At 41.7% G+C, this 15702-nt stretch overlaps 1 protein-coding gene across 1 annotated transcript in view; it reads left to right on the top strand.

Moving 5' to 3' along the window:
* LOC311209011 (putative RNA-binding protein 46) overlaps positions 1 to 15702 on the top strand; it is a gene marked incomplete at both ends in the record, with an annotated part of 33461 nt that continues 17759 nt past the window's right edge. Inside the window, 2 exons of the mRNA XM_084286063.1 lie at positions 1 to 570; positions 683 to 770. Coding sequence (XP_084142189.1) covers positions 1 to 570; positions 683 to 770 — 658 coding nt within the window. The remainder of the gene's footprint in view (positions 571 to 682; positions 771 to 15702) is intronic.

Below are 15702 nucleotides of genomic sequence, written 5' to 3'. Positions count from 1 at the left end.
ATGAAGAAGGCGGTGCCGCAGGCGGCCGCGCTGCTGCTGGAGAAGCTGCTGCTCCTCGCACACCTCCGGCCGCTGCCCGCCGCCGGCACCGGCACCGACACCGACCGGGGGGAGCCGCCGCCGGCACCGGCACCGGCACCAGCACCGCCCGCCGCCGGGTGCTTGCAGCGGGGCGACCTGCTGGAGGTGCCGCGCACCCTCTTCGTCCACTTCGGCATCTACCTGGGCGAGAACCGCGTGGCACACCTGATGCCCGACATCCTGCCCGCCCTCACCGACGACCGGCGGCAGATCCAGCGGGTGGTGACCAACAAGCGCCTCATCCTGGGCGTCGTCACCAAGACGGCCAGCATCCGCGTGGACACGGTGGAGGACTTCGCCTACGGCGGCAGCATCCTGGTCAACCACATGGACCGGCTCTTCAAGGACCGCCTGCTGGGCAGCGAGGAGGCCGCCCGCCGTGCCGAGAAGCTGGTGGGAGCCACGGCCTACAGCCTGCTCTGGAACAACTGCGAGCACTTCGTCACCTACTGCCGCTACGGCGCCCCGGTCAGCCTGCAGACCGACAAGGTAGGGGGGCAGCGGGGAGACGGGGGGCGTAGCGGGGAGAAGCCCCTCAGGTGTCGCCTCCTGCCCCTCTAACCCCGCCGCCCTGCGTTTGTCCGCTTGTTTTTTTTTGCAGTTCTGCGAGACGGTGAAGATGATCATCCGCGACCAGAGGAGCGTGCTCGCCTCGGTGCTGGTGGGCTTGGCGGCGGTGGTCTGCCTGGGCCTGGCGCCCTCCACCACGCTGCCCACCATCCTCGTCACCTTCTTGCTGTGGATGGCGGGCTGACGGCGTTCCCGAGGGCCTGCGGACGGCGCCTGTATATAGGATGTACACTACTGTATTTATAAAAGCACAAATTACTCACCGGCGTTGTGTAACGTTTCTTAACCTCGTGTGCTGTTTTCCAGGACCGCTGTGTCTGGCATACAGCGCATGAGGCATAGCTTACTATGTAAGCCGAGTAATAGATTTCCTGAAAATCTCAGTCGGTACATTCTCGCGCACCCTTAAAATCACTAAAAAGTAGGGGTGCGATGCAGTTCTGCTCCTTGCCTTTAGCCATAACTGATTCTGCTGATATCCTTCACGTGCTTTAATTTCTTAGCTGCATACCTGAGTGCCTCAGCTATTGATAAAATGGATGGTGCAGTGCCACAAAGCGGTGGATATGGAGAACAAACTACTTGCCTCTTACTTTGACAGATATGCTTAATATTCAAAAGTTACTGTCTTTTTAAGAATATCCTTTAGGGGAGATACAAGTAGGTAAACTGCCTCTCTCTGATAGCCAAAAGCAGCCCTCGCCTGGGTGCTCTGTGCTGCAGTAGTGTATCCGGCTGTGGTCCTCTGAGTTCCCTTCTGGGAAGTGCTCACAAATTTCTCATTTGTATTGATTGAATAAAGACTTGCTACGTATCGAACAACTTTCAAGGAAAGCCTGCAATACCTCAGCATTCTCCTTGCTGCTGGTGGTGGTTGGTATAGCTACAGAGGGGTTCTCGTTGGTATGGGAGAAAACCAGTTTGCTTTTTGAAAGCTAGTGACATATAAATATTGCAGATTTCCAGTCTTTCAGGGCATGTGGCTGGGAGGAGAAGGAAAACAAATATGAATGCCCATCTAGTTCCCACTTTCCCACAGTAACTGGAACTACGTGGGTGCTGTAAAGCATCAGGCGTTGTTGGTGTGGTTCCTGTGGTCACTGTATTGTTTTGGATATTGCCTTAAAACAGGATGCCTCTTCGTGAAAGAAGACATATTTTTATACTCGTCCCTTGCAAATAAGTTGTAAGCCAGCAGTAGGTGCTAAAAATCCCCAGTGTTGATGCCTTTCTATCAAGAATGTGTAAAGCTGGATTTGAAATCAAGTTCATCTAACTAATTGTTTCAGTGCTACAAAACATTGTTTTGTTGTCATTTTTCTTTGGCAATGTCTTAATGTATGCAGAGAAATTGTTCAGTTCCTGGAATGGCATGCTATACACGCACTTACACGTTCATGCACTATGCTCACCTTCTTTTCTAGTTAAAGGCAAATACTATGGTGTCTTTTCCAAGGACTCAAGCTCAGATTCACTTCTTTCTCAGCCGTGTTCAGTATCCTGATCAGCTCTGCTACCAAAGTTTCCATTTTTTCCTGTTTCTACAGTAAGACTCTGATTAACTATATTCTACCCCCGCTACTCCCTCCTCTAGACCTACAGCTGTTTGAAGATTGGGTTCTTGAACTGTGAGCCTCTTTGGCCGCCCTCTAATCTTTCTTCTGGCTCCTCTGCTATAACCGACAAAGAATGTAAAGACCAGGGTGAAATTCCAGTCTCATAGGAAACAACAGCATTATTGCTGCAGTCATCAACTGAGAGGGGATTTCAGCCTAGCTTTCAGGACACGATCAGTCTGCAGCCTAGCTCCTAAGCAGCTGGATATCAATTACTGTTGGGTCCTTGTAAACAGCTTCTGTTCTGCTTTCAAAGATTGTAATGCTCCACGTAACTGTGGCTGGTAACCCTTTTAAAGTTAAGGTGTTTTTTTTTTTTTTTTTTAAATCAACATGAATTGCTTTTTCATAGTGTATGCATTAGTAATATTTACATTAAATTCCAATGTGTTTTTTTACTTGCTGTGCATAGGGTATGAACTGTAGTCACTACTGTAATTATATAAATAGAATTTATTCATTTGAAAATGTCTAATGGTCTCTTGATATGGTGTATAATGCTGTAGCATTTCTCTTACATATCCCAGAAGGGCAGTGAACAGCCCATTAACATGCAGTTACACAGTGTCTGATTACAGGTGGGCTTTTATTTTCCCCTTTATTTAGCTGGGATTTATAAGAATTCCAATAATTCTTATGATTCACTTATACAATAAACAGCGGGGTCATGACCAGTAACCAGATTGTAAGTGGGATTGTTGGAAGGCAGAGAAAAGTTCCTGCTCTAGGAACAGCTTTGCTGATGGTGTTGAGCAGGAAGCATTCGGATTAATCTGGGGGACTAAACTGGGATTTTCATAGGGGTCTCTACAGAAGAAATGAAGCCAGCTCCTTGCGGACTTCCAGAAGCATTAGAAGAGAATTTTCCTTCAAAGCATAAAGTTTTAAGAAGCTTATGAAATACTATGAAATAGCCTAGGCTGTCCTGCTGTGTCCATTCATCAGAGACAAGTAATAGCATGGGTAAAGGCAGAGAAGTTTTGCTGTGTGGTAAGGAGTTTTTCCTACCAACAGTAATTCTAGAAGAGATCTGGAAATTTTGTGAAAGTCAGGCATGAATTCTCATGTTCAGCTCAGTGGGTGGTGTATGTGCTCTGAAATATTTTGGTAAATGTCAATGTCAACTTTTTTTCTGTAATTGCTTGAGTAAAAATAAGCACTTGCCCTAGGTGGAGCATTGCATTTCAGGCTTGAGCTCAAACTATCATGCCATTGAAATGAAGGAGCTACTTATAAAAGAAAACCACGGAAAACTGTGGAGTAGCTCCACTGCTTAAAATTGTGTGTGTTTAGGAGCAGCGTTGTTCATTGGTGACTGTAAGCAGTGGTGATGGGAAGTGTAAGTATGAAGCTGCAGGTCTTCTAGTGGTGGGGCTGTTTTGAAAAGTTGTGTGGTTAAGCCTCGATGTGTAATGGGGGAGTGTAACCATCACCCCAGTGCCACTGGGAAATGCAAGTAGTGAAGACATCGAGTGAAAAGGATAGATGTTTCACTTCAGGCTTTCCAAAGAAAACAAAAATAAAATGGGCATTCATAAGGCTCGAAAAGTTTTTACAAAACGTGTGTTTAAAAGAAAAAAAAAAGTTGCTAAATGGAGAAAGCCATTAGAACACTGAGCTTTCTGTTTGTGTTTATTTTAGCTCAGAGCATAAATGATTACTCATTTTGTGGGTGAGCACAGCAGTCATCTGCTGCTTGATTTCGCCTTTGGGTCCTCCTGTGCTGAAGGAGAGTGCTACGTAGAAATACCATTGAGGCTTTTAATGAAAACAAAATCAGCAATACTTGCTGTAGTCGGGGGGGGGGGGGGGGGGGGGGGGGGGGAATTAAACCTGTGTGACTTGACATCATCCAGACAGGTTTTAGAAAGCAAGCTGCATGTACAAGAAGCATTACAGCTGCGATCTCTATGTATTATTTACTGCATGTTCTCACATTAAATAAAGTGTCTTACACCACTGAATGATCCAGAACTGTGTTAGACGGTCATTAGCTAGCATCTCCTTTTACCATTGAAATTGAAAAGCTCTCAGGTGACACTCAAAGCCAGTTGTGATGTGGGCTTTGTAATTGCTCAGGACTGATCTCGCTAAGCACTTAATTGCCAAGAACAGGCTTCCTGCTCTGAAGGGAAGATGCTACCTACGGCTGGCTCTTTGTTGGAGTGCATTGCACTTTCTGGTAAGCCTTACAAAAATCTTTCAGGATACTGCACTGATAAAGTAAACTATCTCCTCTACTTTGTGAATATATCACAAAGTATTTGAGGGCTGTTTTTTGGCATGTTTTCTTAAAACTCAATTCTTGTCTGTATATCATGCCACAGCTTCACTTCTGAAGTCAAGGGAAAGCTTAGGGTACAGTCCTGAGTGCAGAGGGTGAAGGGGAGGAACTGGGGCAATCTTCAGGATACCTAAATCACAGTTACACTGACTGCAGCACAGCAGCTCTGTCTGGGACAGAACTGGAGATTTTACACTTAAAACAGCTTCTGTCTCACAGGTTAGAAATCTTTTTGTGAGGTGCTTTGTTGATTTTTTTTTGTTTGTTTGTTTGTTTCCCCATTTATTAGAGTACTTTATCAAGCCCTGTGCCCACGTTTTACTTGCTACCTCTTCTTTATAGCATATCTATGAACTGGAAAAGAATCACTGTCTGCTCTGCGATAGCGTGATTTTGAGCAACTCAGCTGCCCAGTCCCCTACAATGGATCACATTCAGACTGGGCACCCAGCTTTAGGTGTTAAGGCAGTGAAAGTGTGGGGGGGTAGGTAATGTAGGTTTTTTTTACTTGCAAAATCAGGGCATATTAAGCATGCTGTAGGACCAGTCAGTGAGGGCTGTGTGCGTGTGAAGACTGAGACACTGCTTGGTTTGGCATGCTGGGCACAATGTGTCTGCTCTCTTGTTCCCAGCTGGAGTTTAGGGGGGCTGAAATGAGGTTGTGTTAGGGCTGAGACTAAGAGAAGGCAAATTAAGCTGTTTAAATCGAGAATTACACCATAAATGCCACAGGCTGTAATCTAAACTGCTCAATAAAATGGGCTAGAGTCCATCTTTTGACACAGTGGTGGTTCGCTGTGACTCATGCCTATATAGCAACACCCTCACCAGCACAGCGTGGCTGCGCCTCTCACAGCTCTTGGAAGCACTCCCCAGCCTGTGCTGTCCCAAGGCGAGCTCCAAGAGAGCACTACTTAATGTGGGCTGCGTCTGGGATCATGCAAACAGCTGAGTAATATGGACGACCACCACACGAATAGACAAACCTATTCTATGACCTCCTTTCATAGATTCACCTGGCCAGAATTTTAAAGTAGACCTGGCTTAGCCCATTTGTTACTGAAAACCTTGAGTTCCTTCATGGAGCAGCACTTGAGTGGAAATGGCAATCCTGTGTTCTTAGGTGTGCACTAATGTGATGTCTACAGCATTTCTGGGGACATGGGAGGTCTGGTCCTAGGGCCTTCTCAGTCTGCCTTCAGGAGAATCACCAAACTTTTGATAAAACTATGAGGTGGCTGCCCTTCACCTTTCCTAATTTTCTCTCATGATTAGGTCAGTTGATGACTGAAGTACTTTTATCAGGTTGGGCAGCACCTGTGGCTCCAAGTTTGAAGGATAAAATGGCTCCCTGTTCCTTCAGGGTTGGAGCAGGTTCTCTTGGGGCTCAGTGTGTTTGGCACCCCGAAGAGGGCTGTTGGTCCTCATGGTCCGTGGGCCTCAGTGTGGTTCTGAGTGGGAACCAGGTACCTAGGCTTAGTCAGGAACTAGAAATGCTAAGTTTGGGATGTTTTCCTACTTTGACACAACACAAACTTTCAGGCAGATATAAGGAAGAAGCTATCAGGTTGGATCAAAGATTTGCTGCTTTGGTGTAGTGGGATTTTTTGGTGAAGTGTTCAGATACCTGCTGTAACTAACCATTGCCTTTAGTTTTTCTTTCATTTTTTTTTTTTTTTTAAATTCTTTCATATGTCTCCCATGTCTGTAACTGAGACAACAATAATCTTCCTGTCTTCTTTCCAGATGCCAGACTTGGTTAATATTTGCATAAGGTTGTGAGTTTCTTGCATTGAACATACCAAACAAATGAAAACATGGGTCCTTACCAGAAGGCAACTTCATTGCCTGTGAAACCCGAGTTTTCTGTGAGGCTAAGGAAATATACTACTTTATATAAGTAAGAATACCAGCAAATTAAAGGTTATGCTCTGCTAAACTTGTCAAGCTACAATGTTCTGTACAAAGCTAATGTTCTGCATAGTCTTAGGCCAGACTCAGACTTGCACCTGTTTTCTTGCAGTTTTGTTGACAACACCTGCACACTTCCATGTAGCACTACACAGAAGCACAGGGAAGAGTGGGTCCGTTACTGCCACATAGTAGAAAAGAAATGAGTAAGTAATTCTACTCAAAAATGGGGATATGTGGGTGTAAAGATAACGAGAGGTATCCTGCACCCTTGGCTGAAAGATTTAGGTAGTTAGGGTTAGGTGTTAAACACAGTAACTTTTGCCATTTCCATTTGTGAACAAGATTATACTTAACTCCAAGGAAATGCTCAGGAGCAGGGAGGCTCCTGGTTTCAACCACATTCATTCAGAGTTGTTCTAAGCAATGTGCACAGTATAAGTAGCCCGGAGCCAATGATTGCCTGGTGGCCTCCAGAACCTGAAGTGTTATAGCTGTGGAAAACACGTAACTGCATCTAGCCCTAGGGGAAGAAGGCTATTTGGTTTGACACCATGCTATCACATCTCTGTTGCTTGTGAAACCCGAACAGATACCCTCTCGTGATCCTGTCCTGTTTTGTAGTCACACCAACTTGCCTGAAGTATGAGCTTAGGCTCTGATTCATGCAAATATGCCCCAGACTCTCAGTTCCATGCCAAACCTCATGTTATTCATGAGTTACTTTCCATAGGCTGTAGCTCAGCCAGTTTCTGAGGAGTCCTTCCCGAGGTATCTAACTCTTCCAAGTTTTGGAAGAGAAGACTGAATGCATTACTCAGGGCTGAGAATCGCTCCAGACTGGAAGGTGTCTAAGGCCTAAAGTATACTTGAAGATGTAGCTCATGACATTTACAGTCACGTTGCTGTATCCCATTCCTTGGTCTTCCACAAAGCTTGGGAAGCTCCTCTGGAAATCAAGGTGTGTAATAGATTAGGACATGACCTGGACAAACAGAGGTAAACATAACCTCTCCTCATTCAGTGCATCAGCCATTGAGCACTGACAATTGCATGGAAAAGGTGACACTTTATTTTTTTATTTTATTTTATTTTTTAGGCATTACGCCCAACTTATGTTGGCTAGCAGACTGCTTTGGTCACACCATAAGAACAACTCAATTGTCATTCTAAATAGTTATTTGTACAATTTGATCATTTGCAGACCAGGGTTAGACTAGAAATGCCTTTCAAAAACTTGCCTGGAGAAAGCAGTATTTCTGCTTGGCCAGCAAACTGAAATTCCAGTGAGGAATGGAGCATTTCTATTTCTGATATCTTTGAGCAATTCCAGTAACTCCTAAACTGTTAAAGTATTGAAAATTATACAGGCAGTAGACCTGATACATAGTCATGAAATACATTTCAAAATTATAATGAGGTTTTTATGACTTGTAAAGCGTTTTTTTACAAGCAAGCTGAAAATATCCACCCAAACCAGTTATAGAAATTACTTTCCCTCAATAACTTTCTAGTTTGCATTTTCAGTTTAGGGAATGTATGTGTTAAAATCTCTCTCACAGACAGCACTCAATCCTGCAATTAAATATAAATCTGTGTTGGCAACAACCATTTTTTTCTTATGGAAAAGACACTGAATTTGTGACGTTAGTTGTGAGCTCGCTATATCTGAGCAGGAAAGGAACGTGGGACAGGAGTGAGACATCTGCTTATACAAAAAAACACATTTGATCCTAACAAAAAAATAGGTTACCTAAAAGTTTAGATTTTTTTTTTTTTTTTTAAATCACTTTACTTGCAATGCATATTTAAAAATACCCCAGCAGGACACATTCTCAGCAATTCACCAGACCCACCACCAAGTACATAGTACTCCAAGCTTTTTTATTATAACAACACCATTCCGTTACATTTCTTCCAGCTAAAATCAACAGTGGCTTTGTTACTGGCTTCACATGGAACAAGACTAAATATGATGTACTCCCTTCCATTCCCTGATCTCCCCAATATCTTGTGCCTGCGGCAACATAATGATGGTGTTCAGAAATAAACATCCTGATCACTAAGGAACTTGCACTGAATTATGATTTGAAGAATCTTACAGGCCATAAACTGTGCAGCTTTATTTTTCATAGCTTTTCAAATCTATTCAGACAACTGCCTACAGCCAGTTCCTTCTGTGCTGCCACTTGCATTTCTACCTAGCTTTTTGCTAGTTTAGGTAATGCACCTTTCAGCTGGCTTCCCAAGGTCTCTTCCTGTGAATACAACTACTCCCATTATTTTTTAGGAAACTTGGACTCTTGATTCAGAGCTGAGATGAGCATATCCTTTACAACCAGACACTGTTAGCAGCTTAACTACCTTTGAGGGCCCTGAGCTTATAGTGGAGGGCCAATTTTTTTTCAGCAATATGGGAACAAAGGAATGAATTTGGCAATATCCAAAGGTCGGTTTAGCCCAATATCATTCTCTGCCAATGAGCAACAGTGAGTGCTTAGGGGCAGGGTATGGGTACAGGCAGAGTCTTGATGTAGTTTCAAAAATTTCCATAAGCAACAATTCATGATGTTCCTGTTTTGAAGCCTGCATTCATTACATCAAGTGTAATGCTCACCAGTGAATTTACCCTACCTGAACTTTTCTTATTCCTATTTTAACTTCTCTGTCTGGCCTCCAAATGGTTCAATGGCAACATTAGTTACGATTTATACAGAAAGGCACTTTATTTTAAAATGACTGTCTGATGATTAAATTAGCTGTTCTTCTCTTCTTTTACTACAGGGAACAATGAATATTCATTTTGCATGCCTTTTCTCCACTTAGCCTTAGAATTCTCAGATGTTCCTGGTACGGAACTCAGATTTAGTGCTTTCCACACATTCATGCTGGGATTCTTCTGAAAATGGTTCATTTGGCACAATTCTTCCGGTACAATGGCTGCTTTCAAACATTTATTACACATTACACCTCTCAGTCCCACAGTATCATGCTGGAGTTTCTTTAGCCTTGAATATGCCCAGCCTTGCCAGTTTGTTACTTTAAGTTTACTAATTCCTCATAAAGCGGCTTCTTTTGATCCCTCAGTTTAGGACTAATGTGAGGATATATTTCCTGTAAAAAATAATTGTGAAAATTAATGGCTTTACTGTGGAAATCTCTTTTTTTTTTTTTTTTTTTTTTTTTTTTTTTAATATTGCTGATACACACACACATACACATATATATATAAAGCTATGGCTAATCACAGAACCATAGAATGGTTTGGGTTGAAAGAGACCTTAAAGATTTCCCAGTTCCAACCCCTGCCATGAGCACGGACACCTCCCACTCGATCAGGTTAGTCAGGGCCTAGTTCAACCTGGCCTTGAACACCTCCAAGAATGGGGCATTGACAGCTTCTCTGGGCAGCCTGTTCTAGTGGCTCACCACTCTCTGAGTGGACCTCTAATCTAAATCTCCCCTCTTTTAGTTTAAAACTATTCCCTCTTGTCCTATCACTGTCTGTCTGTCACTCTCCATCTTTTTTATAAGCCCTCTTTAAGTATTGAAAGGCTGCAATAAAGTCACCCCAGAGCCTTCTCTTCAGGCTGAATATCCCCAGCTCTCTCAGCCTTTCTTCGTAAGAGAGGTCTCTTTCCCCAAAGGCCCTTTCTTTATTATGTGTCAATTCTCTGACTCTGGCAAATGCCTGACTTATGGTTTATTTTTAATGAGGCTTTTCGTTATTAGCTTTTATGTTAGCAAGGTGGTCTGAAACTTTTTTACCCTTGTTCCCTGGGGTTTTTGATGTAACGAGCTTACTGTGCTCCCTGTTTGGGAGGGTTGCCCTGTCTGAAGGGCAGCCCTCACAGCAGGCCTTCGCCTCCTGTGGCATGGGAAGGAGGGTGGCTTCTCCCTGGTGCCCTGTGTGGGCAGGAGCATTGAAAATCCCCCATTCGTCAAGACCTCGACGTGGTGTGGACGATGTTGCACCATCTGCAACTGATGGGAGAAGGGAGTTGCAGGCCTTGCTCAAAATAAGAACAGCCGTGGCTGACAGTCCTTCTGTTAAGATCAGCTAATCCCACCTAGTGGCTTTCCAGGGAAGGTCTTGCAGTCGTTCTTTACCCATGTTCTCCCACAGGCCTGTCAGCAGAACGCTGTGCCAGACTTTTCAGCAAACTGGGATCACTTAACGCTGGCATTGGCCTGTCACGCACCGCTACAACCATGCTTTTGGAGCTGGCAGAGCTGAGTAAGTATTGAAGCTTACTGAGGAGGCACAAAAGTGTTTGTGCTAAATTCCCGTTTCATTGGTGTAACACCTAACCAGAAATGGGGGAGAGACAGCTAAGCTGCAGAGTACTTTGATTTCTTCATAGGTGTCCACAGTGTGGTGGTTCCTGATTTAGTTTTTCATTGTAGTTTTGATTATGTCTCTTGGCCTCATAAGGAAAGCACAAGTTAGGTACAAAAAAGGCATTTAAAAATAATGTTGTTAGCCTTACTCAGTGAATACTACCCCCCCCCCCCACACACACACACGATGACTTTCTATGTGTATCTAATATATGAAAGCGTATGAAAGAACCAACAAAAGAACCACAAAAAAGCAGGTTGCATTGTTTCAGACTTCCTTAATTATGTCTCTAAACATAGCACTATCTCCTTAAAGTCTCAGGAAAAATACAGAGAAAATTATAAGGAAGTATCATAAGTTGTTTAATTGTAATTGGCATTGACAGTCCTGAGTTTCCTGAGCTTCCTGACTTAAAAGCTAGTTAGCAGTTCACAGCAGCTGGATAATAAATTAGAAGGATGTGAGCTTGATAAATCAATGCCTTTCAGGATTGTGAGAATAAACTGGAATTCAAAGTCAAGTATGAATAGCCTAAGGAAACAGTGAACACTCCACTTTTTAAGCTACCATGAACATACTTTAAATATTTCATTCTAGGAAAAATAAAAACTGAACCTTGTTCTCCCCTGCTGCACTCAATATAATTTATTTCCAGAATGATTAAATATTCAATAGGTAAATCTTTAGTCTACCTTGTAAACCTTCAGTTAATATCTAGGTCAGATCAGATATGACCAAAGACTTTACAGTTTGATGCCTGTTTGGTTCCAATGCTGAAACCATGCTATAAAACTTCCACAGAAACTACCATAAATTAAAATATTTTCTGACAGGATTTGCAAAGAAACCAAAAACTGAGCAGTGACTGAGATGGAACCACCTCTGACCTTTCCAAGTCCTCCGGTGAGGACTGGGACACCAGTGGTATGACTAAAGGAAGTCTGCTCTGCAGCTCCTTGTGCTTCACATCGGTGTGGAAAGAAAATTCTGGTCTCGAGTTTTGTTACAAAAGTATTTCAAAAGTGCCAGAAAAGCCAAATTTCTTTAATTGCTGCTGTTGCAGACATGCAGGGGATATGCTGTCATTTCAGGTTATTGTCTGCCTAAAAAAACAGATGGAAAAGCATTGTGTAACTGTGTAGAATCAAAATACTGTAGTACTAAAGGAAAGGATTCTCCATCTTCTGCAGCTCTTTCCTCCTTCCCGTACTATCTTCCCTTCTATTTTCTGACATTTAGCTCTTCTTTCACCAACCCTCTGCAGTGTTACTTTTTTCAGCAATTCCAAGCTGCTCCTTCCCTTCTCTGGGTCAGCTGCATTCCCAGAGAACAGTCATTTCATTGATTAAAGGTAGGGTTTGTCGCACAGGGTTTTGAGAGCAAGATATAAAGGTGGAAGAAAGCAATAGCTCTGGAGGTCATGATGGAAAAAAATGAAGAGATTTTATACACCTCATTATAAACATTTTACTTCACTGTACTCAGCGATATTGGTTTAAAGTTGGTTTAGTTCAATTTACTTCAATAAAACTGTTGATATTCACGTTCATCTAGGTGAGCACAGAACATGCTTCAGAATTGATATTCTTTTCATATTCATTGCACATCTGCATGTTAAAAATCATATGTGTGTCTTGAAGTGGTTTACAAAGGAAAGAAAACAATTCTGTATGATGATTTCTCTACATTGTTGCCCCTAATGCTTCTTCCAGCAATATCAGATTTTATATTTAAAAAGGATTGCAACTCTTCAGAGGCAAAAAGCTGAACAAGAGCAAATGGTACTTTTCAAGAAAACAGACCCTTCGGGCACTGGGATGCCTTGTTAGGAGGATCCTACAAAACAGGCATTATAGCTACTTGATGAACTGGAACCTGAAAGAAAGTGGACTGACTGACTGAAATTAAGTCTTTCTGGACAGCTTGGTATAATTAGATTTACAATCATATTATGTCTAGGTTTTCTACAAAGACCTTTGTTTAAACTTCAAAGGATGTCTGCTTCCTTTTAAAGTATTTCCACTACCTACATATCAAACCTGTCAGAGTGCAGAAATACTACATACCCTCTTTTCCTGCTCCAGGCCATAGTAAAATTTACTTTGACCAAAAGAATTAAAAAAAAAAAAAAAAAAAGAAGAAAAAAAGGAAAAAAAAAATCTTATGCTTCTATTAAAACATATTACAACTGCAGTGGCAGTCCACTCCAGGAATATATGCTGGGGCTTGCTAGCATTCCAATGAAACAGAAGTTAAAAAACATCAAGGACTTCTGTGTTACAGCTACCTAAAATAACTTAAAGGAAAAGAAAAGCAACCGTCTGATGCAGTGCTATAAAATAAAATGTGTAAGAAAAGGCCTCTTTCACGTTTTCAAATTTAGCCAAAGGAATAAATGTCATAATCTTGGCATCTCTGCCCTCATTCCTCATCCATCAGATTTGTGACAGTTTCAAAAAGACATTCATGAAGAAACTAACTCAGTGTCTCCTTTATATTAAGAGGAATTGAATAAAGCTTTAGGGCAAATAGCACATTATTTGCAATTTTAGGTAATTTTCTAACCAGAATTTATGCCAAATACTTATGACTCTTGTAAAATAACCCCCCAAAAGGCTTCTATTTATCAGGCTTAAATGTTTAACAGGTATGTGCTATGGTACCAATTAAATAAGGCGGTAAAAACTAAGTTCTCTGATAAATAACAAACGTTCTTCTGAGACTGGTCCTCTTTCCCATCTTTTAGTAAATCTTCATTAAAAATAAGTGCATTAAAATATGTCATGTCTTTGGATGAGTGGTATTTATATATGGGGGTGGGGAGAAGAGAGAGTAATAACTGAAACTGTCTCTTTGCTGTGAAGAGTTATCACTCCTAGAAATGAGAATTAAAATGTTCATTGACCTTCTCCTTCCTTTACGAATCACCTTTACAAATGATGGCTACTGATAAATGAACTGTGTCTTTTGAATGCACAATGCAATCCAGTACTATGTGAGACAAAGGGGAAGACACGAAAGCAAGGCAGAATTCACTGGTGGCAGTGCCTCTCTGGAGGAGGAACAGAGAAGGCTTGTCCCCTGCAACTGTTCCAAGTTACTTGACACAATTACACGTTGTATAAAAGCATAAAATTAACTACATCAACTTTTTAAAATAAAAGATTGGCTGAGAAGGTTGCTTGTTGAGGACTCTTCTAGCTTTAATACAAGAAAAGCTATGTTTTTGAGAGCGTTATCTGGGTTCAATAAGTAGATTTGTTCTAGCCATGACATGTTTTCAGCTATGCCAAGTCTTTTTTTGAATACCTGAAGTTATCCGATAAGCTGTTTGATATAAATATAGTATTGTATTCCCTTGTAAATACTTCCTTACTGTTAGAAAAGACTCAAAAATATTAAGCTCAGACTTTATCACATTTGACAAGTCACAGCAGAATCCAAGACAAATACAGGTTAGAAACAGCTGTTCATAGTAAAACTTAATTATACTGAGCAATTTGGATTGTCAGAAAGAAACAGCTAACACCTGTGGGCAAGGCAGTAGTGAGAGCTCTAATACCCAATTAGCACACATGGAGCAAAAGAAGAAAAGGATCTTAATTTCTGTTATATAGGGAGGGGTCAGCAAGAAAACCAACTGAGTCTTTAGTTCCTACAGCTGACTTTGATGTTTAATAAGAAATAAAAACTAAGACTTTTTTTGCTATTTTGATTTTCTTTTCTTCATGTGATGCCATAAAGAGGAAGACCTGACAGCAAAGTTGTGTGTTTCCTTAAGATCTGCTGCTGTTGAATTACTGCAATGGGTTAAAATTCCTTGCTGAGCAGCTGCTCATCAGCAAACTGTAAGTTGTACCTCAGAAATGGTTGTGCACGGTCACCTGCCCAGTGAGATGTCAAATTTGTGAAATTCAAAGAAAATGCTGAAGAGGTTTTTCACTTAGAAGTCGTTGTTCATGTTCTTTCAATTCTTTCCACTAGCAATAACAAATGAAACACATGGGGTTTTCTGCCACAAAATGAGGAGTCTCCAAGGTAACAAGGGCACTGAGTTACAGATAAAACACACAAAACTTTGTTTATTGTAATATACCTCTAATTCATTCTTATTAGAGGTTTCACAGCTGAGTTAGATACAGTCAAAAAACCAGCAGGCACCTGAACAAAAAAGGTGGTGGCATTTAATCTTGAAGGCAGTAGCATTTTTGGCCATTCAGGACTTTTAAATGGTGTCATATCACTTGTAAAACACACAGTGAGTGTATCGTGCCATTATTGATAAAAAGATAAGCTTTTTCTTTTTAAAAAAGAAACTCAAATAGATAAATATTTAATATGCTCTATTAAAATACAATTTTATGATACTATATATTAAAAAGTAGACTGCTAGAAACTCTAGGACATATTTGTAATAAAGATGAATTTGCATGTCCTTAAGCTAAATTTCTTGGGATTCTCTGGTATATTCAAAACCAGTTTAGGCAAGGTGTGTAAGGAAGGAAGTTTCTGCTCCATGCTTCTTGTCAGTGAGAGTCTTTGGTTTGCTAGATACAGAAAATTGGCTACAACACTTGGATAGCAACAAATTAAAGAACTTCCATGCCAATTCCATACTTTTTATTGACAGCTGTGCACTTGATGCGTGCCCATCAAAGCTCTGTGCCTCCAGCGCCTCTGAGGAGCTTTAATATGGGCTCTGAAGCAGTGCTAAAACCACAAGGCCTTCAGAGCCCAACTGCTTTGGGAAGGGCCTGTTTTTGTTATGGCACTAACAATTATGTTATTAGGCCTGGGTAAAAACTGAACTACAACAACAGGAATTGAGAACAGATTTATTTCACTGAAGCATTACATTGGCCAACAGGAACCAGCACAACAGTAAGCACATGCTTACA

This window comes from Netta rufina (genome assembly GCF_964035555.1).
Source record: "Netta rufina genome assembly, chromosome: 4".
Taxonomy (NCBI): Eukaryota; Metazoa; Chordata; class Aves; order Anseriformes; family Anatidae; genus Netta; species Netta rufina.
This window is presented reverse-complemented; position numbering and strand designations above follow the sequence as displayed.